Source organism: Bombus vancouverensis, unplaced genomic scaffold, assembly GCF_051014615.1.
Source record: "Bombus vancouverensis nearcticus unplaced genomic scaffold, iyBomVanc1_principal scaffold0022, whole genome shotgun sequence".
NCBI lineage: Eukaryota > Metazoa > Arthropoda > Insecta > Hymenoptera > Apidae > Bombus > Bombus vancouverensis.
The window spans coordinates 142170-165765 of NW_027468913.1; the positions used below are offsets into that span (position 1 = coordinate 142170).

The window sequence follows — 23596 nt, forward strand, 5'->3', positions numbered from 1 at the left end:
ATATATTTTAATTATAATATACTCACCCATTGTGTTCCAAATAATCACATACAAGGTATAATATGTTCCGATGACGTTCCGAAATACGACTCTCCTCCTAATGCAACATGGATATAGAAAGATGGATGCAACATGGAAATAGAAAGAGAACACCATGTATAGATACTTCCTGTCCATGTTTAATCAGGCATGCACACTAGTGGACACTGACGCTGCTCGTATACCGCTGTTACATATTTCCTGTACAAGTGCGCGTCATTAGACAAGGACGGAACATCCTCTCTCTACTTCTCTATCGCGTTTTTAGTTCGCTCACGCGCTCTGTACTCATATCTATTACATTTCCACCATAGGCAGCGGCCGTGCAGTGACTTACAAAAGTTCCGAACGGTTCCATCCTGGGCGGACGGTTAATTGCGTTCGGTACTTCGAGGCAGGAAGGTGAGTGCAGAATCGCTCCTCTTAGTACTCTTATTAGAAGTGTTATCATCGAATATAAGTTTTTTCAATAAATTCTTATCGTTTTACAATCTTTCTAGAATACAATGACGTCAGCAATCGATCATTTTCGCGAATTTATTGTAAATTAATTGGGGGAATATCTGGAGTTCTTTATCGGTTTCGACTGTAAAATCAGCAACTATTCGAATTTTTCATTCATAATTGTGACATTTTCGACACTTCCGTTGCCAAGACCCTCTTGAGAGATTTTTGGCACGTTCCATCACCCTTGTTAAACGAGTGCACATTGGTGGATATATTGATTTTAAAAACCAATACGTGTACGAGATTTATTATCTCACTGGGACAAAGAAATCCGTTTTATTCGCGAATTTTCCGTGTTTCTTCTTAATTTTCGTGAGTGTCTGGCGCGGAGCATTATTTGAATGAACTTTTCATCGTTCAGATTATATTTCGTTTAAAAAGATTGAAATTGATGTCGAGAAGAAATGAAACAAGGTGCTCGGGCATTCCATCGTTTCCCGGGGAAAGAGAAATATGAAAAAAACGGTCGTTCTTCCTTCTGCCATTTTCGTCCATTACCAAAATGGTATGACCCAAATGTCCCGAGCCGTGAATCAATCAAGCGAATTTTGAATAATTTTTGAATAATATCCAGTTAATAATTTGTGAAACAAATTAATTTCATTTTATTGTTGGAAACAAATTAGTTGGATTTTTCTTTCTTTAGCAGTTTTCGCCGGAGTTGACCTGACGTGCTACTTCAGTTTCCATCATCGCTTCTCGAAACTTCCAACGTCCTTGGTGTTGGAGTCTCCTTGACCAGGTGAGTACATAGCTTCTAGATACTCGTCGCTGTTCATCCTTACGAGCCTCTCGAGAAAAATCCGCAGTTAATATTCTGCTAATCCCTGCTGCTTTTAAAGACCATAAGTAGTCGTCCGTAAGGTTTAAAAGATTTCGAGTAGATTTGTATTACGTATTTTATCTTCTAATTTTTAAAGAGAGGGTCGTGTTTAATCAATTGAAAATGACGAAACTGTAATGGGACATTATTATCAAATATTAAACGTGGTTCCATTGGGTACTTTTATGGTATTTGCGAGATATATATGCATTATACGTTGCTACTAGCAACGCGTAGCGATGAACGATGGAGAGCAGTACCTTCGTTATCTCGTCTCGGTTGTGTACATATCAGTAATGCACAGTACTCGTACTAAATATCTTACAAATTCCATACAGATTTTCAGATTAGTTTCGAATAATACCAACACGACCATGATAGTCACAGTACAGTATTAAATGGTGCCACTATGCATAATACACTCCTAAAATGTTTCTACAAATATATTTGTCCGAATATTTTTGTCAGCTACTATATCCTAACCACGGTTTATTAAACAATATATAGATTTAAAAAAGAATATATAACGACATTACTTGTTTAGGCTAGATTGGTTTAACTTGTATAGTTTTAGTAACTGTGTAAGATCAAACAAGAACTTATCGTTAGTTTGGCGAGATCTGATTACACGAAGCAACATAATTGCTTTGAAACTCAGGACAGAAAACAATGTCAACCGGTAGACGCGTTTGTCTGGTGAACGTGTAACGCGTGAATAATAGATAGCGACAATCACGCGAACGCTAGTTACAGCTGACTTGGCTTACATTGTAGCATTCAAACTAGAGTATACGAGCCGTAAGCACTATTGAAAGTTCAAAGGCCGACTAGTGAGCTTCATCCTATCTCATTTTTTAATCAGGCGATGGATCGACGAATCGTATTGATTTCGAGGATTATTATAATTCTGTGGAAATTTTAAAGCGTGGTTTGTCTAATCTTGTCTCGTTAGCTACAGACTCTTTGGCGAGCAGCCTGAAACTTGATCCAGTTTCGAGAAAATGAAAAATTCGTTTCTTCTCTTTGCTTCCCTGTTCCTTCTTTCCTCCTTTTTCCCTTTTTACATCGCGTTAGGACCCGTTAAATAATATTGACTGCCGTGGACGCTGGCTGAGAAGTGCACTTTATAACTAGCTTTAAAATCACTGACGTCGATGAGGACAAAGGTAAGTTAGAGGGTCATTTATCTGAGCTGGTGTTATTCGACCTGAACCCTGCAGCTTTTCAGAGTTTCTTTCGTTTTTCTTTTAAGAGCAGAGATGTTAACTGGTCTCTTGTTACGTGTAAGAAGTATGTACTAAAGCTTATTTATCACCAATTGGTTGCTCGAAGTCGAGATATACATACCTATATTATATTAATACGTTACAGAAGATTACGCGTTAGTTAGCTTATGAGAATTTATAGTGTGTCACAGATCACAAAAGCAGAATGACTACTTTTTCATAAACGATATATGTATATGAATTGAAAGTTTAACTATTACGTCACATACTTCTCTCGATAAAGGTCGTCGAGTGCATATTGTTAAAGAATATTAGCCATTTGAATTCAATAGTTTCGAAGATACTAATGCTTCTGTGAAGTTTTTGCAGGCTGTTAATTTTTTATTGAGATACTACAAATTTTAAATAACTTCGATTAGAAATAAAAATCACATTACATTAACGCGTAGAATGTAACGTAACGTAGATAATGTAAATATAAATTATATTACAAGGAAACAATACGGGTAGGTAATGTGAAACATTCTGGTTAAAATTGCATCCTTTGAAGGCTAGGACACACAGTACTTACGAAGTAGATTAAGTACCAAATGGGGTACTTAAGAAAATTCATGTTGTCATTGTTTAATAAACATCTTCAGCTAATAGCTTTCTGCAAAAGCTGGTTTAAGTTATGCTAACTTATTCCTTATTAATTGTAATTATATTGTTCGTATCTCCTAGAGGATTAACAATCCATTTTTATAATGGATAATAAAAGTAAATTCCTATTAGGTTGTCCCAAGTTTCTTTCGTTTTATAAAGAAATGACAGTTATGTTATTCTATATTATTTTATATTAAATTGGAAAAAGGTGGATCACACGTAATTCAATAAAATAATATAAAACGAAAAATGTTGTACATCTATTACTTTCTTATAAAACGAAAGAAACTTTTGGAACAACCTAATATTTCTCTACTACGATGCTTCTACAGTGCTAAAATATTTGATAAAAATGTTAAGAAATTCTAATATTGATTTAAGCGTATCGATTTATCCACTCTTCATATTTGATCAAACAGAAATTGTTAATTATGATTTACACTTAAAAGCGGATTGCATATTATGAGGATAAATTATCAAATTCATCTCTAATATACACATTAGAGAATCATTCATAGCCGCAATCCTGTTTACCGCTAACATTCCTGGTACTCAATAATTCATTAGGTGTCTGCTTTAGCCGCACAGAATACACCTGTAAATAATTAATCGCCATTAATATTCCATCGACTTTTGAAAATCCCTCGTGTGATCTATTTCATGCGATGAGAATACGTATAAATTGAGATTGCGATCGACCATCCTCAGTCGGATAAATCGAGTGATTCAAATTATAACACAAAAAAAAGTTAAAACTAGTTACATTATCTTTTTCAATTTTTATGTATTATTTGGCGGAAGAAACTTTGGTAATTGGTAAGTAAAGTTCACCTCCTTAATGTTAATGATTTTAATATGTTATTAAGCTCAAAATTCTAAGGAATTTTCTATATATATATACATATACATAACTGTGTGCGTATATATATAATATACGTATAACAGCCAAAGTTCAGCTCTCAAGTGTACGCAAAACTTTTATGTTCATTTTACGCTATACCAGTATGTTTCATGAATTTGTTTGCTAACAGTATCGAAACAAATAACAAGCAGAGGACGAGCTATTCATGAATTGTTTTGCCAGCGTGTACGCTCCCAATATTTTCTATTTGAGAAAACATACTTGTTGCTATTGCAACTATAAATATCTTTACAGTCGACGCTTTTGCCGCGAATCATTGGCTAACATGTAAAATCGAGAAAAAACATGGTTTATTGTGATGGAAATGTGGAAAACCGCAAAACCGATATAGAAGGGAAAATAAAGGAAAGGAAGGTAGGGATAAGTAGAAGCTTGGGGCCAAGTTTAATTCACTGAAACCGAGCTGCTTGTATTATCGCAAAACAAAATTGCCAGTACGTCATTTCCGTACTCTCGTCCTCGCGAAAATGGTTTTGCTCGTTAAGAAAAAACGAAGAGACAGGGAAGAGAGGAAAAAGCAAACGGAGAGCGCTTTTAAAAAGCTGGCGAACCGTGTGTTACCACAACGAGATACGCGGTGCTATTTGTCGCTTTAAATTGTGTCGCAACTTGTTTTTGAGATCTTTGCCAGGGACGCGTTAAAACACGCTGCAAATATATTTCTGGCTTTTCTGGGGTTTAACTGAAATATGACAAATAACGTTGTAAAACATATGTACTTATGACTTACAGAGTAATTGAGTGTACAAAATATAATAGCCAGCGATTTAGGGCTTTAAAAGATCAAAAGAAAAGAAAAGAAAAGAAAAGAAGAAAGATAATATGTTGCGGCAGTTTAAGTCGATCTAAGAAAATAGATAACGGGAGGGGGGGGGGGAGGGCAAAGCTAGTTAATCTGGAAAGAATCCAAGCGTCAATTTCAAGCATTTACAGAGAATCAAGCGGGCTGGTTAAGGTCGTGAGTTGAGCAATTATCCCGCGTTAGGTTCAATCAGGTTAGTCCCACGCGAAATTGATCCAACTATGCGAAAACGAGTGTATTCTGATTTCTGTCGCAGATACTTCTGGCTAGTGCAGTACCTACACGGTGGTTGTTGAAATAGCCGCTTCTCATCTATTTTCCGCAGCGCGGACATCATCCTTTGATCCCTTACGACTAACGAAGTTTTCAAAGATGTACGGCAGTTTGAGATTCTACTTGAAAATGATCATGATTGCGGTCTGTGTACCGCCTGCCCTTCTTTTTGTTCTTCCGTTAAAGACTGGTAAGTTGATACTGATTAATTATGCGATCGAAATCCTATATAATGGCTACAAAAAATATTTGCATCATTATTCTCGTTTCCTAATGAATCGCTGTTTTAATCAAGTTTTATATTGCATCAAATTTCTGTAGTTACACGAAAGTACTAAATTATAGAAAACTTGATATACACGGATTTAATTAATTGATAAATTAGTCGATATATAGGCATTATTATTTATTATATTATATATTATAGGCATTATATATTAGTAATGTATATATACACTTTTGAATTTTAGCCTTCTATTATTCTTATATCCTTTAAACGTCATTTCAAGCTACAAGCGACTTTAACTCAAATAGCTCGATTTCAAGTTCTAACGTATACTGTAAAGCACACTTGCGAAGTGAAACAGTAAACACGATATGAAAACTCTCTCCCCAGTAAGAAATCGAATATCCAATTTCAATCGTGCTTCATCGATAAAGCATCAATGCTACGTAGAAGCATCGTGGCAGCCGCAATGCGGATCCGTTGATCAAAAATTTCCTGGCACGATCGTTTTCGTAACGCTATTAGCCGTTTCAGTATCAGGGATGTTTTAAAAATCCGTATCGGATTGTACCATGAAGCGCAATAGCGCTTCGTTTATTTATTTACGAGAAGTGCCGATCAACTCGATTGCACTGCTCTTTTTTTTTGTCGAAACATACCTTTCAACGCGTTCACGCTTCACTTCATCAGCTATATCAGAAACGTTACACTAAAGAGTCAAAAGGTTGCCAAATATTCGTGCTTTACCTTTTGTTTGTGTGACGTTCTGTAATTGGTTTTCCAATTCAAGAGGTAATTTATACATTAGTTTTTTCTTTATTTGGTTTACGATTATTTGAAAGAAAAGTAATTACGAGAGGAAACTCTGATAGACTAGCGACAAGCTACGTTCGGAACCGAGCGCGCTGTGAATTGACAATCGTAACCAAACATCGCGACACAGTTCACCACACTATGCGTACAGCATGATCACGCTGAGTGGCGTTGAAACGGTTAACGTAACTGCGCGTACGACCGTCGAATGGCAAAGATATTCAAGCTGAGAATCGTTTTCAGATGCTATAAACAACCGCTGTGCTGACTTTCAAGGAGAAACCATTCGACATGATCTTACGTTTGAGCCGGGGCCTTCGGTTTGCAGTTTCTGCGTCTGCTACAATTCGAGGCTGAAGTGGTGCATATCGATCGTATGCAACCCGCCCGTAGTGAGTATATGCTCATTACTTAAACACTTAACACAACCAGAGAGAAACTAAAGCACACCGTTAATGCGAATAGGGTACACAGCGATTCATCTAACTTGCCTTGAATTACTTTTACAAAGAGAAACATGGACAGGAATAATTCTTTGTTACGAGTCGTTTAATTTATTCGTTCGTTAGAACGATTGGTCTGACAAATTCAAAGTCTTGTTCCGTATAAATATTTTTAAACAAGCACGTCATAAGCTTTGTATATTTTTTTTATCGCAACGAAACTGTTCAGAGAAATGTTGAAATTATTAATTACAAAAGAAGACATTTACGTTGTAAAAATGTTAGCGAAAACATTTGTGAAAAAGTTACTTTGTTATAAATTCTACAAAAGGAAATATTGAAAATCACGCCCCATTTATTCAGTTGCACGTATGAAAAGTATTTTGCATTCGCGCAAAAAATCCCTTAAGGATACATATTTTATAATAATTGGAGTGTCAAAGTTATTACGCGGATTGGCGTACACGTGCCTTTTAATGAAACTAGGTTATTCATTTGTTATTCGTTCCTAACTTTCAACTTTATGATTTTTGCGGAATAAAATTTTATATTCCGGTTCAGTTTATAAATGATTCATTTTGAATTTAATAAAATTAGAGTTACAGCAGTGTAATTTAACAAAGAACAAATAATCATTTGTACTTTATTAAAATGTTCTTTTAGCGTCTCGTTTTAATATTTTTCTAATAATATTTTGTTAACCGTTATATTTAAATGAAGGTTTTCAAAGCAGAGACGTACTTTAACGTAGGAAATGGACGTACATTTATAATGAGAATTCAGAAGCAAAAATATTTCATACAAAAATAAATATTCCCCATGTGTAAATAGCTACGTTATGACTTTTATATGTATCTAACGTTTTTCCATGCAAGGTAACGTATATTTGCTTCTTCGCTTCTTCGCTTCTGAGTAGTAAAACCTGGCATTCATGCGGCTGATAGGTAGTTACGCGCTGACAACGAAAAGCATAAAATGAATAAAAAACATGAGCCATCCTATAAAAAAAATAAAGCTGCTTTTATCTTTCATTACATATTCGTCAGAATATTGTTAATAAATATTTAAGTTCAGATTTCAGCTTAAATAAATGCATAGGATTGGACATTTATTTATATATGTATCTGCGAACGCTTTTTGACATAAAATTTTTATAACGACTAAAATGACATATTCCGATATTAAATTAATTTGATGAGAATAAAAACTGAATTTTTTAAACGAGATTTTGTATGAAGTTACATTTATTGGGAAAAATTCATTCTTTTATAATATGATAAAACGAGACTCATAGTCTGTATAAATCATTTCATGGAATATTATGTGTATGTACATGTGTTCTACGCTTTTATTATAAAAATGCTAAATGAACATAACGATCAAATGCATCGACAAATGCATTGAACATATCGATTGTTATTTTGAAAAATTGATTATCTTTTATTTGTTTCGAACTACAAATTGATTGAGACATTCGTGTTTGCTAAATTGCGAATTTAACGCAATGAAGTCGTCTGAATCCCTTGCTAGCATGTAAATATAGCGTCGAATTAACAGGTCAATTACTTGAGGTTGGAACTGAAAGAAAGAGAAAGATGGAGGAGGTCTTGCCTTTGAATGCTGGACACTTCTAAAGCCCACAGTTCGCTGAAATTGCCAGAGAATTCAATTAAATGGCAAATTAAACCATTGAACTGAATCTGTTTCCAATCGTGAGCTTGGAGGTTCTACCCTTTGAATTTTTAAACCAGTCAACCTTCTTTTGTACGTATGGTAACGAATATAATTCATAAACTAATGAAGTGTGTAATTCAATTGAAAGCTCTTTTCACTGAATTCAGTTTAGACTAAGAAAAATGATATAATAACGAAATTATCAATTTACAATTTATAGAGCGTATACTTTATTCGAAAGTGAAGTTTATTACTGCAAATATTAGTTGGCTATTTATAGCCTGTTTGAAAAGGTGATTTAATTTCGATTGATTTTCGATAAGTTTTTGTTGGTTTACTCAGGTTAATTAATCTCCAATAAAATAGAAATACCAATCCGGTAGTATAATTGCTTTCTTGCTTATTACTTTTTTACTAATTAGCGATGCACGATTCCAGACCAGTAAATATTTTTCCATCGGGAGAAGTCAGGTCGAGAGATGCAAGATTTATACGCTCGTTCTGTCAGTTATCCCAGTGTCTGTTACGCGATAGAAAATGAACGAACTGAATAATAAATGCATTATCGGCATGAAGATTGCTTGATGTAGGCCACCGCTTTTTTTCTATCCTTCCGATACCATTTTTCTTTACTTTTTTTTTTTTTTTTTTTTTGCGAAACACTTTGCTAGTCGTGAGAAGCAGCAATTCCCTTCTGCGAATCAATTACGGTTCACGAGAAATTGTATTATAGCCTGGAACGTATTCAAATTATCTTCAATTATTCTCGGCTGTTTCCATTTCCATTCGTCTCTTACGTAAGTACTCGTTTGATGTACGTACATAGTGAGACAATAATCGTTAACACCTTTAATGTCTTCAGTATTATAGAATAAGACGCGAAAATACGTTGAAACCTGACTTTTAGATTCGCGAGACTCTATAAGGCTTCGAAAGTCTCTTGTTTCAGGCCGAATAAAAAATTGTAGATGAAGAATTACATTGCGAGGTCTGTTAAGGAAAATTTTAAATCGTATCGTTGTAATAGGATTATTTCAGCGAGGGAAATTACGTGTTGCGTGCGAAGCCACGAGCTTTCTTTCAGGCTAATATATATAATTGTCCTATCGAACTTTCCATCTAAACCGTTGCGCTCACACGTGGATTTTGCATTTCAATTTTCTTACTTACAGTCCAGTCCAGTGAGACCAAGTTAAATTTTTCAGCCCTCCGAGGTAGAATATGTTTTATAGAGAGACGTACAACGCCATGAAAGGGAGACAGATCAATAAATTGGGTTATCTTTAAATTACTGACAATCATTTCATCGACGCGGTTTCACCGACACCGAGTCCCCCGGCAACGTCTGTCAAAGCTTATTTACCGATACACTGAACCACAATCATTTTACCGACCTCTTCCTTTGCTGACAGTTATTATACTCGCTGTCATATGTTATCGTTGATTATACATCTTTATTTACAAATTCGTTCCTGTGTATAACGAAACAAAGGAAGAAACGAAAATGATACGTTTCATGACGCATTGTTAAATTATTAATTAACGAGAGTTACATATCTACATGAATGCTTTGAAATGTCAGTTATAATTCATGAAAATGGATACAAGCCATTTTACTATACATAAATATAGGAATATAAGATGCTAAGTAATCTTCCTAAGTAATCTCCTCCAGCTTTTTCTAGTTTGATCAATAATTATTAGTACATGTTAGGAAAATAAATAGAATTTTTGTTCTCAAGCGAGGTATAATTTAAATTTTGTATGTACACAAAAATGTTAAATTAATAATGATTATAATAATCAATAAACTATGATTACAGAGGATGGGTTTTTTGATAAAATGACATTCTGACAAATATATATAGATCGATATATATATAGATATAGATAGACAAATATATAGACTCTTACAGCAGTAGTTATGAATGAACAGTAGTTATTGTATCAATTCCGTTCTTCAGAAGCTTCATTTGTGAAAAGACAATTCGCCAGAATATGGATTCACTGTAGTTATAGCTATAGGATTTCAATCTAGTTGACAGACTTGCTTTACGTAGAGAATATCTGTCTCTTGTTCTACCTTATCGCGATTCTCTCCTCATCTTATACGCTTTGTCGAGCAAAGTAATATTGGCATATATCTCGGCTCTAGTTACAATCATTAGTTTCCGCCTAAACGGTTAGAATCACATAGCTCGCGCTCTACTCTCGTTTATTCACCATTCAGGCCATATGGTCGCATGCGACGAGTTTTATGTTAATTCCGACCGATTACAATACCTTTCTTTCGTTTACAAGGAACGACGAGACTGGCAGTTGCGTGATTTGCAATGCAAAAGCCGCGATATCTGCACGATAACCTAACCTCAACCGATTTTGTTGTACTATTCTTATGTGGACTTCGTTTGTACCACTTTCGTAACAAAAATAGAATACGTAGAACACAGCATTCCGTTATGAGATATTGTCGACTCCTAACATCCGAAAAATCAGAGATAATTTTTTTCCCTACAGTTGTACATTTGTGTGAAAAATTACGAACGTAAAGTTGTTTGGTGCATGCACAGTCCTTCCCTACCCTTCATTTGCGTGGACATGCTAGAAAGATTCACTTTTCCACGGTGAAACTGTATGTATTATAATTTCATTTTTACAAAGGTCGAACATCCTACTATGCATAAATTTAATATTAATATAAGCAGGTTTCCTGTTAAGTATTACATCTGACGTATAAGCACACGTGTGTACGAGCCTTGGTTTTAAATGTCTTATAGTAGACACCGAAAAGATTATTCAGTTGGATATCTGACTCAACATCAATATTTTACTAGGAGATAACATGTTAAGAACACGTTGGTGGATGGCATGGGAGATGATGAATGAAGACATACTTCTGTGAGATACATAAAATAGTAGTCAGAACGTATTTTGGCGCTTGGGGACAGCAACAGCTGGTGATACTGTCATACACCTCCATTTATAAACTTTCGAAAATCGATGTGACCTTCAAACTTTAGTGTATTCTGTTTCACAGCACAAAATGTTTCCGAAACGTACGTTTATTGTTACAATGAACTTGACTAATGGCTCTGAAATACTATCCTTGAAAAAACAATGGGGGAATTAGAGCAAAAAAAAGAAGGAAATAAACAAAGACCTTGTTGGTTCGTAAAAATAAAATATGCTACAGGAAAAACTTTTTCCAACTGATTGAGATGCGACAAGCTTTAAAAGCTATGACGCGAATCGAGCGTTTGTCTACAAGAGCGCATTTTCGGTGGATATATAGATATACATGTATATGTGACGAAATATACTAAAGCAATATTGACCCTTTGTCGCTGAAAGTATCAAACTACAAAACTTCCTTTCAAATTTTCAGAATAAGGAAATCAGGATCATGATAAATAATTGGAACATAATTAAAAATAATATATCTTCTCTATAAGATAATGAATACATTGGTTCATTTAATTTTTATGGATATTCAAACGCTTCTGTGAAATAAAACGTCAAGATTATAGAGTATAAAATTCATAGCTATGAAATAACTAAAACTCTGATGTATTATTAAAAATATACGTTAGGTTCTATGTAGTGATACATACAAAGATTACATGTACAAACCCATAATTAACACAATGCTACCGCAACCATTCTGCAATCTACCTTGCCCAAAACACTCTTCCAGTCACCTCCAAACTCTTCAATTCTCTCCACCTAACCACCCACAAACCATTCACAAACATGCAATTCTCGACAAAAGAAGAACTTGTCGTCAGTTGTCCTTAACATCTCGTTCATTCATTTGGTCCCTATCCCCCTATTTCCTCCCACTGCGATGATCGCACTACATTTTTCCACGTCTCTATTCTATTCTCTGGATGACCTGAATTCTCGAGCAGTCGAGTGACGATTGATCTGTACAATTGATCGATTTCTGTTTACTACAGCCATGCAGGAAATTTCGTCTTGGAAAGCGATGTTGTGATTTCGAATGCTTGGACCATGTAAAAAACATTACCGGAACCGGTGAAATTTATGTCCTTGAGGATGAGAAATCCTCCAGCTCCTCGACTCACCAACAAACGTGATGAGCTCAATGGTGCTGTTGCGGCTATTTGAATTTTTCAACAAGGATCCAGATGGCGCCGTGGACGAAATTCAATCATTATAAACGTCAACGATCAACATCAGCCATCAGGCAATTTCATATTGGTGACTTATTTCTTCTGTGTTATTTCTTCTAATTTTATTGTTAGTTCTTCCATTTGTATTCCAAAAGATTGAACTCTTTTTACGTGCGTGTGTGTTTTTCTTTTTTTTGTAACTCGTCGAGTTGCAATTCTAATTTTTGCACTTCCTCCTTCATGTCCTCTATGTGCTTCTCGAACTCTTGTGTCGTCCTGTCTTTGTCGGAACATTCTACTTGAAGATCAGCGAGTTGATGCTCGGGATCGTAATTCAATTTTTGGTCATTTTATTGCTGTCATTTTATCAACTTCTTTCTTCTTCTTTCTTTTTTTTTTTTTTTTGAACTTAAAATCTTGATTTAAGGTTTGTGTTTCACTATATGATTTATTATTATTAACTAGTTCAACATTATTTTCAGTAGATTTTTTTTTCGCGTGATTTTTATACTTATTTAAATAGTTTAACATGAGCAAATGCATCGTACGTCAGATATACCATTTTTAATAAATTGTCGCCTTTACAACTCGAGTTACCTCTGAACGAGTCGCATGATTGATCAATAAGCCATGAGTAATTATGCAAATTCAGTATTTTTTTCATCTATCTATCTGAATATTATAACAAAGACTTTACATTGAATATTTTATTAAAATTGTAAGTTTTTCATAAACGCTTCAAAATCCACAGTCTATTGATCAACTCCTCTATCCTTTCTCTTTCTCCTCACTAAAATAGATAAATTCCTAATGTAGTTTGTGGATAATATTTTTTTTTTTTTTTTCTAAAGCAAATCACATTTATCATCTGATATATTTTTTGAAATAATTTCTGTCTGTACATTTTCTTCTTTCCCCTTACTCCTCTTTCTCTTTCTAATGAATTCTTTTTATTCCGTAAAATAGTTTTTGTATATTCAATTTTGTTAAGTGCAATCCTTATTTCTGATAACTTACTTTTATTAGATAATTCTTGTGAATCTTCTACTACATCTTCCATATCATTTTGAGTGCGGCTTCTACCTTCAGTAAATTTAATATCTTGAACCGTATCATTAATTTCAATAGCTCTTTCGGTATCAAGTAAATCGCACTTATTATTTAATATACCTTTTGAATTGACTTCTGTCTCTGTAGTTTCTTCTTTTGTATCTTCTTCGAGTTTTCTTCGTTCTTCTAATCCACCCTTCTCATTTTCTAGGATCTTCCTTGTTGTTACGCCGCCTAAAACATCTGCACGCCAGCCCGCGCCAGCTCGCGCCACCGGACAACAACCAGCCTGCGTAACGTCACTTCGACCCTCAATAAACCTAAGGACCCACCATATCGGAATATATTAAAGGTGTAATTTTGTCCGATTAATTATAATTTATTAATAATGGATTGAAAATACAGATATTAGTTAGACAGAGAAACGATGTTTGATTAACAGGAAAACTAAATGCAACGCTCGTATTTACAACAAATAACTTGACAACTATTTGGTAACTCTCTCTCTCTCTCTCTCTCTCTCTCTCTCTCTCTCACTAGCAACTCTAACACTCGACAACACTCGCAACTCAATTCTAACGACTCTATGCTTCGACGTCTCGATCAACTCTGATTCTCGCAACACGCACACTTTTCGATTCGCCTTGGATAGCGAAACCGTCCTTCTTCTAACGCGTTTTTAAAACGCGATGGCGCTATCACTTTCTAAAAGCGTCGTCTTTACATTTCCGATGGCCACGGGCACATCCGACTGCCAGATATACAATGTATTATAAGAGTATCATTACCATACTTTTCATGAAAAGAGCAATTTTTCTTGATAACTATACTCTGTAACATAGATTGAAGTCGCTGATTTGATCCCTCTGATATCGTTGTCTTATGAGAGTCTCGCCTGGTCTTGATTGGTTCTGTTGACTCTTATCGTTATGAAAAATCGATTCGTTGTGTACCTTTTTTGTATAGAGAATTATTTTGTGGTAGAATATAATGTTGTAATATTTGTGGTCTTTACTTTACTAATTTTGTCACTGAGCCGCTCTTTGGTTCGTTGAGCGATTCATACTCCGCATATATTCCGTACTTGCTTCGCTTGGTACTTTTATAATTTTCGCAGTTACAATAAAAAATTTAATTCTTAACAGATTAAAGATTTAACCTCTTGCTTTATAGTGTACAATAATTTTTTTTTTTTTTTTCGTATAGGTTATGTGATCCATAGTTTGAGTAAGTAGTACATATATATATATATATATTTCCTCCCACTGCGATGATCGCACTATATTTCATATATATATATATATATATATATATATATATATATATATATATATGACAGATATATATATATATATTTAGACAGATTAACACATAACACTTCTTATATATAAACATCAATTCGAAGTTATCAGCTTGGAGAAATTGGTCGATTAATACCTGTAGATTGTCTGTCTCGATGAAAGAATTAAAGAGAGCAAAAACATGATAATGCCGCTAATATAATATTCCTTCTTTCTTGTATCTGTCTGCCTCTCAGGTCGTTTTACTAATTACAATAAGTAATTTCGACTTCTTTGCGCTCTCTTTTAACGCATTCGAGACCGAAAGAAATTCATATCAGTCAGTAGGCAAGGGTATAATATACATATTTTATATATAACTTATGTAGTAATGTATATATCATGTTAATTTCATATTTTTTTCAATATAGAATTATTATATATATATATATATATATATATATATATATATATATAACTGTACATAATACGTTATAGAATAACATAGTATATAATTTTATATTTTAAAAATATGAGGCATACTATTTAAGATTGTCATCGATTTAAAATCAAAGTATGAAAAGGATACCCTGGAGAGAGTAAAACACAGAATCATTCCAACTAAACATTCAGATCGTACCGACACCTAGGTATCGTTTTACAATTAAATCTCGGTCTCGAATGGATTAAAATGAAATACATACTTGCAGCTTCAACATCTTCAATATCGAGGAGATTCAAACTTTACAAATAAAAGCGGCCTGTTCCCCTTTCCACGACAGACTCTCATACCATATCCGCTCTTATCCAGGCTTTTACTTGAAACCAGCAATGCGTTCATTTACAATTTAAATTTACCCGGACCATCTACTGAATCGTCAGCCTTTTATAAATATATAATGAACCCAGAACATGTGCCTGTGCCCCTGGTATCGATGTTCGGCTTGTGATGTTCGTACCGGAACCTTCGCACAATTTCAATTTGTCACGCGTGAACATCGATTCTTCCAAGGGTCTCAGCTTTATGCGGCTAAATCCTTTAGAACGATTAAAATGATACTAATGATATGGTATTTTTTACAAAGATTTAACATATCCATAAAATAGGAAGTTTCGTGCTCTCCTATTTTATATTAATTATAAATTAATAAGTTTTATATGTGTTATTTATAGATCTAATAAATTTTGTATTGGTTTACAGCAGGTGCTCCGGGTATAAACAGACGACAAACGAACAAATAGAAATTCAAACTATTGTCGTTGTTTAACTCGCATGGGACTATAAGCTCGAATTGGACTTAAACGTTACGATCGTCGAGAATAATTACTATGTGTACCCTGTACGACGGGCAGAGAATCTTAAGTTATTAACGGCAATTCCTTTGTGCATAATTCAGGTTTATTAACAACCTGTAATGGATAATCATCGATGAACTCTTTTTGAATAAAGTTCACATTTATAAAGCAAACACTATAAAATACGACAGGACAATTGTAATCGATAAATGACATTTTATTAGGATATTATAAGAAGCTAAGATATCGAGGTACATTAAAATTGAGTCCGCTGCAACCCTCATGACATTTAAAATCCTACGCGTATATTGAGTAAAGTTGTTATATTAAATATAATCATATTAAATACAAGCTCGTCCGCTGGATTCCCAAATTATTTGGTTAAATACTTTGAATACGAGAATACCGAGTGTTAACAGTAGTAAATCCTCTATATGGTATGTCTACTTTGCTATCTTGAATAGGTAAATAACATTTCACTTTAACGCATTTAACCAATATTAACATTTAACATTTAACCAATATTATACGCATATGCACATAATGTTACTGTTACATATAATGATATATACGTAGATATACACGTTAATTAAATCCTCTATATGGTATTTTTATATCAGTATCGTAAACATTGTAAACCGGAAATCTTTTATTACACACGTACATATACAGTCAATATTATTGTTACATATAGTGATACATACGTTGATCCACACATTAATTAAATCCTCTATATAGTTTCTCGAGTAGTTCTCTTCAATACCGTTATATCGATGAACTCTTTTTGAATAAAGTTCACATTTATAAAGCAAACACAATAAAATACGACAGGACAATTGTAATCGATAAATGACAGTTTATTAGGATATTATAAGAAGCTAAAATATCGAGTTCTAATTGTGAATATCAAGCGCTCGTCGTTCGATGAGATTACCAATATTTTCTTCCTGCTCCTCTACATGGCGCTACGCAGGACTCGCTTCTGAGCACGTCTTTCTCGTTGGAGGCTTAATCTTTCTTTTCTTTTCCAGTAGAATTTTTACACAATTCTTTCTCCCTTTTATCATTAAATTACCTGTAATTCTTAACGATCTTTAATCTTTGTCGCTTCTTCCCTATATATATATTTTTGTTTACTTTTCTCCGTAGCGAATTTTGTCTTTCTGACGCAGGATTAGGTTCCTGGACTTAGGGAGTTGCTACACGCCAGCTCCACCATGGCGACGGCATTCACTAGGCAGCCTAGATAGCCACCTTTCAGCTCACGCTTCGGGACACTTTTTTCGCTGAGATTCTCCGCGATGAGGCATGAAAGCAGAGACCACCGTCTGCGGAGGCATGATTATTCTATTGTTCCTTTTAACGAGTAATCGTTTTACTCGAGTCCTCTTACTAAACCGTAAGTACAAAAGACTATTATACTTAGATAGGTACTTGGTCTCAAGAACCAACTTATTTTGGTCTTTCGATTAAGTTCTTAATTAAATGCTCAATTAGATATTCATAAATATATCTTCATAATATTTCCCTCATCTATTTCTTTGACATTCTAGCAACCTCGTTAAGACGTCCGCCACTTCAACTTCTATCTACAAGTGGCAAAAACTGAAGCTGACCTTCTTCATGGAGAAACATGCCGGAAATGGCATCCGCACGTGTGAATAATTATACTCAGTGTCCAGGTAGTTCTTTCGATCATCCGATAGAAGTCGTTTCTGTTTTTCAGAGTTCGTTCACGCCTCCAGAATGTAAAAATATCCAAGGAAGTACCATTAGGAAGCAATGAAATTCAGAGCTTCTGTGGTTATTCCTTTTTCTGATTGTTTCTTTTCTTTGCCCAAAATGGATGATTTCTATATCAAATTGTTTATTCGTATTTTTTTTAATATTCCTTGAGATTTTCAATCAACTCGATTTCGAATTTCTTAGCACCCGATCTTCTGGTTGACGTCGTTAAGAAAGAGGAACGAGTGCACAGGAAGCATGGTCGGCGTGAGCATGATTAGATCTGCCCGATGACCTTGCCAGTGATAATAGCGGTTCGTTAAGGTGGTTGCAGTCTTGGTTTGCTTCTGTTTCGATTTCCAGCGAACTCGTCAGCCGGCATGGCTTCAGAGATGCTCCCCCTGAAACAAGTCGAAGGGAAATAATTAATGGACTCTCTGTTCGATTGTACGTGGATGACAAGCTGACCGTAAAAAGAAATATACAAATACGATTAGAAAATATAATCCGAACCCCTTTCGGTTTGATCTGAAGGTTTCTTTTTCTAGACGGAACCAAAGATTCTTATCTGGTTTATGGTGAGCTAAGGAACTCTTTGAAAACAGCATTTATAACTTTCGAAAAAGAGACAGGTATTTCTTGCGCGAACAATTGAATAATTAATTCGTTCTCTAAATATCCTTATTTGTTGTTCCTAAAATACATAATGATTGGAAGCTTCTTACGGGAAGCGCAATCAGCCGCTGATATCATTGAAGTCGAAACGCCATTAAAACCATATTACGATTCGCATGCGACATGCTCCATTCATGAAAACACAAAAGCAATAAACAAGTACAAATCAACGAAATAAATCCTCCGAGAACGAGACGTTACAGGAATTATACCATTGCGAGGATACAAAAGACTTGCTCATGAGCTACTTCCTTCAAGTAGTTGAGCGGTGTATTTTCCGGTCGTTAACTTCCATATAATGGGATATTAAAGAGTACGGACACAACGCTGCTATTTTTCAACTGTTCATTATCAAATTACGCAGCGGGAATCGTTGCAACGACAAAACTGTAACGACTCGTACCTGCGTATCTTCCATTTAGCTACGGTAAACGCTGACTTGTCTGCGTTTTTTTTTTTCACTTCCTCGTTACGGAAACCAGGAAAAGTGATTCACAATACAGTTTCTAACTGTACTTCTCGCGATTCTTCCTTAGAAACAAGCAATTGCTTCTTTTCAATTTCCTAAACCTATAATAAAACAGTCCATTCCTTGAATAGAAATTAACTTTAAAACTTTAGGCGCATACATTGTACGTATCGTATGTATGTATTTTGATTTGAAAAGAAACGCGGCAAACGCCTTTGAAAAGACGTTAGGTTTTCAACACCTTAACTAACTTAATTCCAGCGAGTCGTAAATCTGCTGCATCTCCAACATCTGAATATCCATCTTTTACAATGACTTGTTCTCCAACTTATTAAAATTACATCTCCCCCGTTGCACCGACCTTCTTTAAAGGTTCCCGCGGCAGGTTGAACCCGCATCACGTATCTTCCCTCTTCCTTCCACCCCTGTTCCCTTTCTCTTTCTATCGGACGGGAAGAGCGGGAACGCTTAAAACGCGCGAATCACGCGAGCGCCTCACGATTTGCGAAACATCACGTGAAAATCACCGATCCGATCTCCGTGCGCGCGGTGCACCGTGGGGGTAACGATTAAATCGACAGGATATACTTTATTGGCTATTCCGTTATTACAGGCTGTAGTTGGCGGGGAAATAGTCATTATGGATCGATGAACTCCATTGTAACAACGCACCTTCGAATTGCATCGGAAACGCTTCTGTATTGCGTGCACCGTATAACCTATCATCGTCTGTTTAGGGTAAATCAGTGGATCGGAAGTTACGTTTCTATGTTTCTCGCCTGTCAGTATAACACTGTGCAAGAGATACAGCAAGATCCTAAAATCATTCGAGTACAAGTAGCGTAAAATGGTCGTTTAAATTTCAATAAATTAACTATTCATACGTTAATTGTACGCGGTCAGAATTAAGGGGTACGGCGATGGAGAAGATTTTGTTAGCTAGATGTTGAGTAAATAATCGAAGATGATAATTTTATAAATGTTTCGTATTTATGATGATGGAAAAGATTTAATTTGAGTTACGTTACGTTTGAATAAGATAGACTTTTCCAAGAGTGGAGGATTTGTAGAGATAGTGGACGTAATAGTAGTATGATTTAATACTTGATGTGTCTTTTTTTTCTTTGACATATAGGTCACTGTGGGGAGTAATATTGATCTAGATATAACTATCTTTTCTGAGAAGTACGTATATGCTTATGGGAACTATGTTTGGTTAATCAATAGAGCCATTCTTTTGAGAAATTGAATCTAGAAGAATTCGACGATACTTTGCCTTGTTTCAATAGTACATCATTTTAAAGAAACGCCTGCGATTATAGTATATAATAGCACATAGGTATATGCAAAATTGCATTTTCAAATAATTAAATCAAAAATATAGGAATGTATCAATGGGAAGAATATTTGTTAAAGATCTTTCCTTTTTAATCAAATTCGTCCAACAACCCCATTCTCGCAAACATAAAATGAACGGTGCCTTTCTCAAAGAAACAAGAAGAAAATTGCTGTCGTTCTAAAGTTCTTCTCCATTGCTAAACTACCGTTCGTGTTTCTAGTTACACTCCAATTATTCGATTGTAAGAAGCAAGCAATCCCTCCATCCAAGGGCTAGATATAGTTTCTCGAGTAGTTCTCTTCAATACCGTTATATCGATGAACTCTTTTCGAATAAAGTTCACATTTATAAAGCAAACACAATAAAATACGACAGGACAATTGTAATCGATAAATAACATTTTATTAGGATATTATAAGAAGCTAAGATATCGAGTTCTAATTGTGAATATCAAGCGCTCGTCGTTCGAGGAGATTACCAATATTTTCTTCCTTAACAATATTAATTACGAAGTTTCGATACCGTTTATGACATTAAGATCTCTTAATAAAGTTGTATCGTTAAAATCTTACTGTTCCTAGGGAAAATATATAGTTAATATATATAGTTAAATATATGTCGGAGATGAAAGGACACCGGAACCTTGGGATAGCCCCGCAACATTGCAATCTAAAGGCCACTATAACTGTAACTAAACTATTGTAGTTATTCAATCCGATTGTAATTGTTCGAGATTAGTGACGGTGAGCTTTGGCTCGAGGTGACAGTCTGTCGCCCAACGTAGCCGCGGTCAAGGGATGAACGCTTTGCCTAACAAAGGTATGGAGTAATTCTATAGCTCTCCTTAAAAGAAATATTCGTGGCGACACGCGACAGTAAACATTCCAACGGTTTCTGTCCCGTGGCTCGCCACACGCAGAGCCTATTCTTCGAGTAAGATGATTGCCAGATGTCGATGCGTCTCCACAGTACATGTTCGGCTAGCCCGAGGGCCCGTTATAAATCTTAAGGTTTAGTTAACTAAAGTCCTTCAAACAGACAAACAGTCTTTGTCCTAACTACGGGAAGATAGGGGAGACATATTTTTCAACGAGCGGCGTCTCCCACTAGCAACTTTCCCTCGAGGGCGGCTAGCATCTTTTTCTAACCACCGATATGGAGATTGACCAATTAGCAGCAACGTCAATTTCCCTTACTTCCTAAACGAAGGCTTTCCTCGACGAATCCGATGATCTCGTGTCCTTAGACACACCCCATTATAGTTTTCCTCTGTGGCATCATCGGGACGGGACGGGCATTCTTTTACGCGCTCCCGTCGACCAAAGAGTAACGTCTTTACGCTCAGCAATTATCGTTTACGAGTCAGACTTAGATTCAGCGAGGACGCCCATCTGTCATCCCGTTGGCCGCGGATTCGTTATTGAACCGGAGACCACTGTCACTAGTGCCGCGGACGTCTCACCGCCGTGGTAGATTGTCAAACCTGTGTTATTCATACCTGTGTCAATAAATCGTATCTTCGTTACACCGCAACGATGGCTACCTTCAACGAAGACTCCTCAAATACCGACAACCCTATCCCCCCTGCTTCTCCGACATATAATTAATTAAAAAGGGGGAAATATAATTCTGTAATATCGTAGAATAGCTTTGATTGAAGATCGGCTGAAATTAGAAAACACCGTGTACGTCGTCTTTTTGTAGTTTGTTTACATCCAAGAGCGCCTAGTAACAGTGACGCGAGAAAAGATAAACAGCGTCAAAACAGAAGTACGGTTTCATATTTCAAGGAGTGGCAATCGAGAGGCCAGAGCATGTGAGCCAGAAAGTGTGTGCGTGTGCGTGTGCGTGTGCGTGTGCGTGTGCGTGTGTGCGCGCGTGTGCGTGTGCGTGTGTGCGTGCGTGTGTGTGTGTGTGTGTGTGTGAGAGGACGAGAGCAAGAGCGAGCACGACCGAGCAGGAATGCATTGGCGAGGGTCAGAGTTGATCGAGACGTCGAAGCATAGAGTCGTTAGAATTGTCGAGTGTTAGAGTTGCCAGTGAGAGAGAGAGAGAGAGAGAGAGAGAGAGAGAGAGAGAGAGTTACCAAATATAAAAAATACGAGCGTTGCATTTAGTTTTCCTGTTAATCAAACATCGTTTCTCTGTCTAACTAATATCTGTATTTTCAATCCATTATTAATAAATTATAATTAATCGGACAAAATTACACCTTTAATATATTCCGATATTACAATAACTTACCTTTTTCTACGTCAATGGACACGAAAGACGTTGAGTGAGGAATTAGAACAAGTGTGGATCGTTGGAAACCACTATGCTGCGGTCTACCATTCGTTTTACCCTATATATACCACGGAACAAAGGATAATTTTCACCGGCTTGGCTATGGCTACTGGTGTGGATCCAAGTATTCGGGCCATACTAGACGCTATGCAGAAGCAGAACGAAATCAAGTTAAGAAAACTGTTAAAGGAGACTATTAAAGCAGCGACTGATTTCCGTTGAGATAATAGGGGTGATTGAGTTTGTATAACACTGTGATTCACTGAATTATAAATTATATATTTCCAACACTTAGATTACACTGACGTAGAGAAATAAATAGTTAACAACTTGTCGCACGAAGATGTGATAGATATGTACGCTAGAGCAGGGCTCTTATAATGGAAATTAATGTATTAATGGACTTAGCACTATAATATATTTAGGAGAGAAGATGTATGTTCGACAACACCGAGAACCGACAAAAGATTTTCGTGAAGTATGCGACTCTCGCGCTATGTGTAGACTGCCGCGTTAGGCGTTAGTTTTTAGACTGTCTGTCGCTCTTTTTCTAATACGGAAGAAAAGTTCGGTGTGGGTGTGCCCCTGTGCCTAAAGAACGCGGATTCGTTGTTCCCACTTTCGTTAGGAAAAGTGAGGGTAACGAACCGCGGTGTCGATTGGTCATGACCTGCACTACTGCTCGAAGGGATGAGTAGGAAGTCTCCTACCATCGTGGTGGATAGATGACTGTGTGCGTGAGGAAAACATAGCTTGTTTTATTAGAGGGCTATTCGGATTTTCCTAATGGGTGCATACCCGCTTTCTCCGTGTTTTAAGTACGCCTAATAAACCCAAGGACCTCTCTAAAAACCGACTGTGTTTCGAGAATATTTTTAAGCTTTAGAAATTCTTCAAGACAAACGGATTGAAGACACATGGCGAAACAATACAGGGAAGTGAAAGTTATG

At 35.9% G+C, this 23596-nt stretch overlaps 1 protein-coding gene and 1 long non-coding RNA gene across 7 annotated transcripts; both read left to right on the forward strand.

Moving 5' to 3' along the window:
* Nucleotides 1-353: 353 nt before the first annotated feature.
* LOC143304105 (uncharacterized) lies at nucleotides 354-14001 on the forward strand. Of its 6 annotated transcripts, none has more exons than XM_076626464.1 (5): nucleotides 354-441; nucleotides 1193-1288; nucleotides 5221-5427; nucleotides 6520-6668; nucleotides 13788-14001. In XM_076626464.1, exons 3-5 carry the CDS (start codon nucleotides 5337-5339, stop codon nucleotides 13812-13814), a joined length of 267 nt encoding a protein of 88 aa, XP_076482579.1. In that variant the 5' UTR covers nucleotides 354-441; nucleotides 1193-1288; nucleotides 5221-5336; the 3' UTR covers nucleotides 13815-14001. The 6 variants fall into 6 exon arrangements, with proteins under 6 accessions (XP_076482579.1, XP_076482574.1, XP_076482578.1 ...); XM_076626459.1 differs by lacking the exon at nucleotides 13788-14001 and adding an exon at nucleotides 12350-13775; XM_076626463.1 differs by lacking the exon at nucleotides 13788-14001 and adding an exon at nucleotides 12350-13775 and having other exon boundaries at nucleotides 5290-5427.
* Nucleotides 14002-17222: 3221 nt separating this feature from the next.
* Nucleotides 17223-18149, forward strand: LOC143304109 (uncharacterized). Its single transcript, XR_013060794.1, has 3 exons — nucleotides 17223-17551; nucleotides 17706-17834; nucleotides 18082-18149. It is a non-coding gene; the product is annotated as an uncharacterized LOC143304109 (long non-coding RNA).
* Nucleotides 18150-23596: the final 5447 nt, after the last annotated feature.

What these genes read in the sequence shown, in the direction of transcription:
- LOC143304105 (XM_076626459.1), top strand. Translation starts at nt 5,337, where the DNA reads ATGTACGGCAGTTTGAGATTCTACTTGAAAATGATCATGATTGCGGTC. An exon ending in TGTTCTTCCGTTAAAGACTG is followed by an intron (nt 5,428 to 6,519) that starts GTAAGTTGATAC and finishes AATCGTTTTCAG; the next exon opens with ATGCTATAAACAACCGCTGT. An exon ending in TCGTATGCAACCCGCCCGTA is followed by an intron (nt 6,669 to 12,349) that starts GTGAGTATATGC and finishes TGTTTACTACAG; the next exon opens with CCATGCAGGAAATTTCGTCT.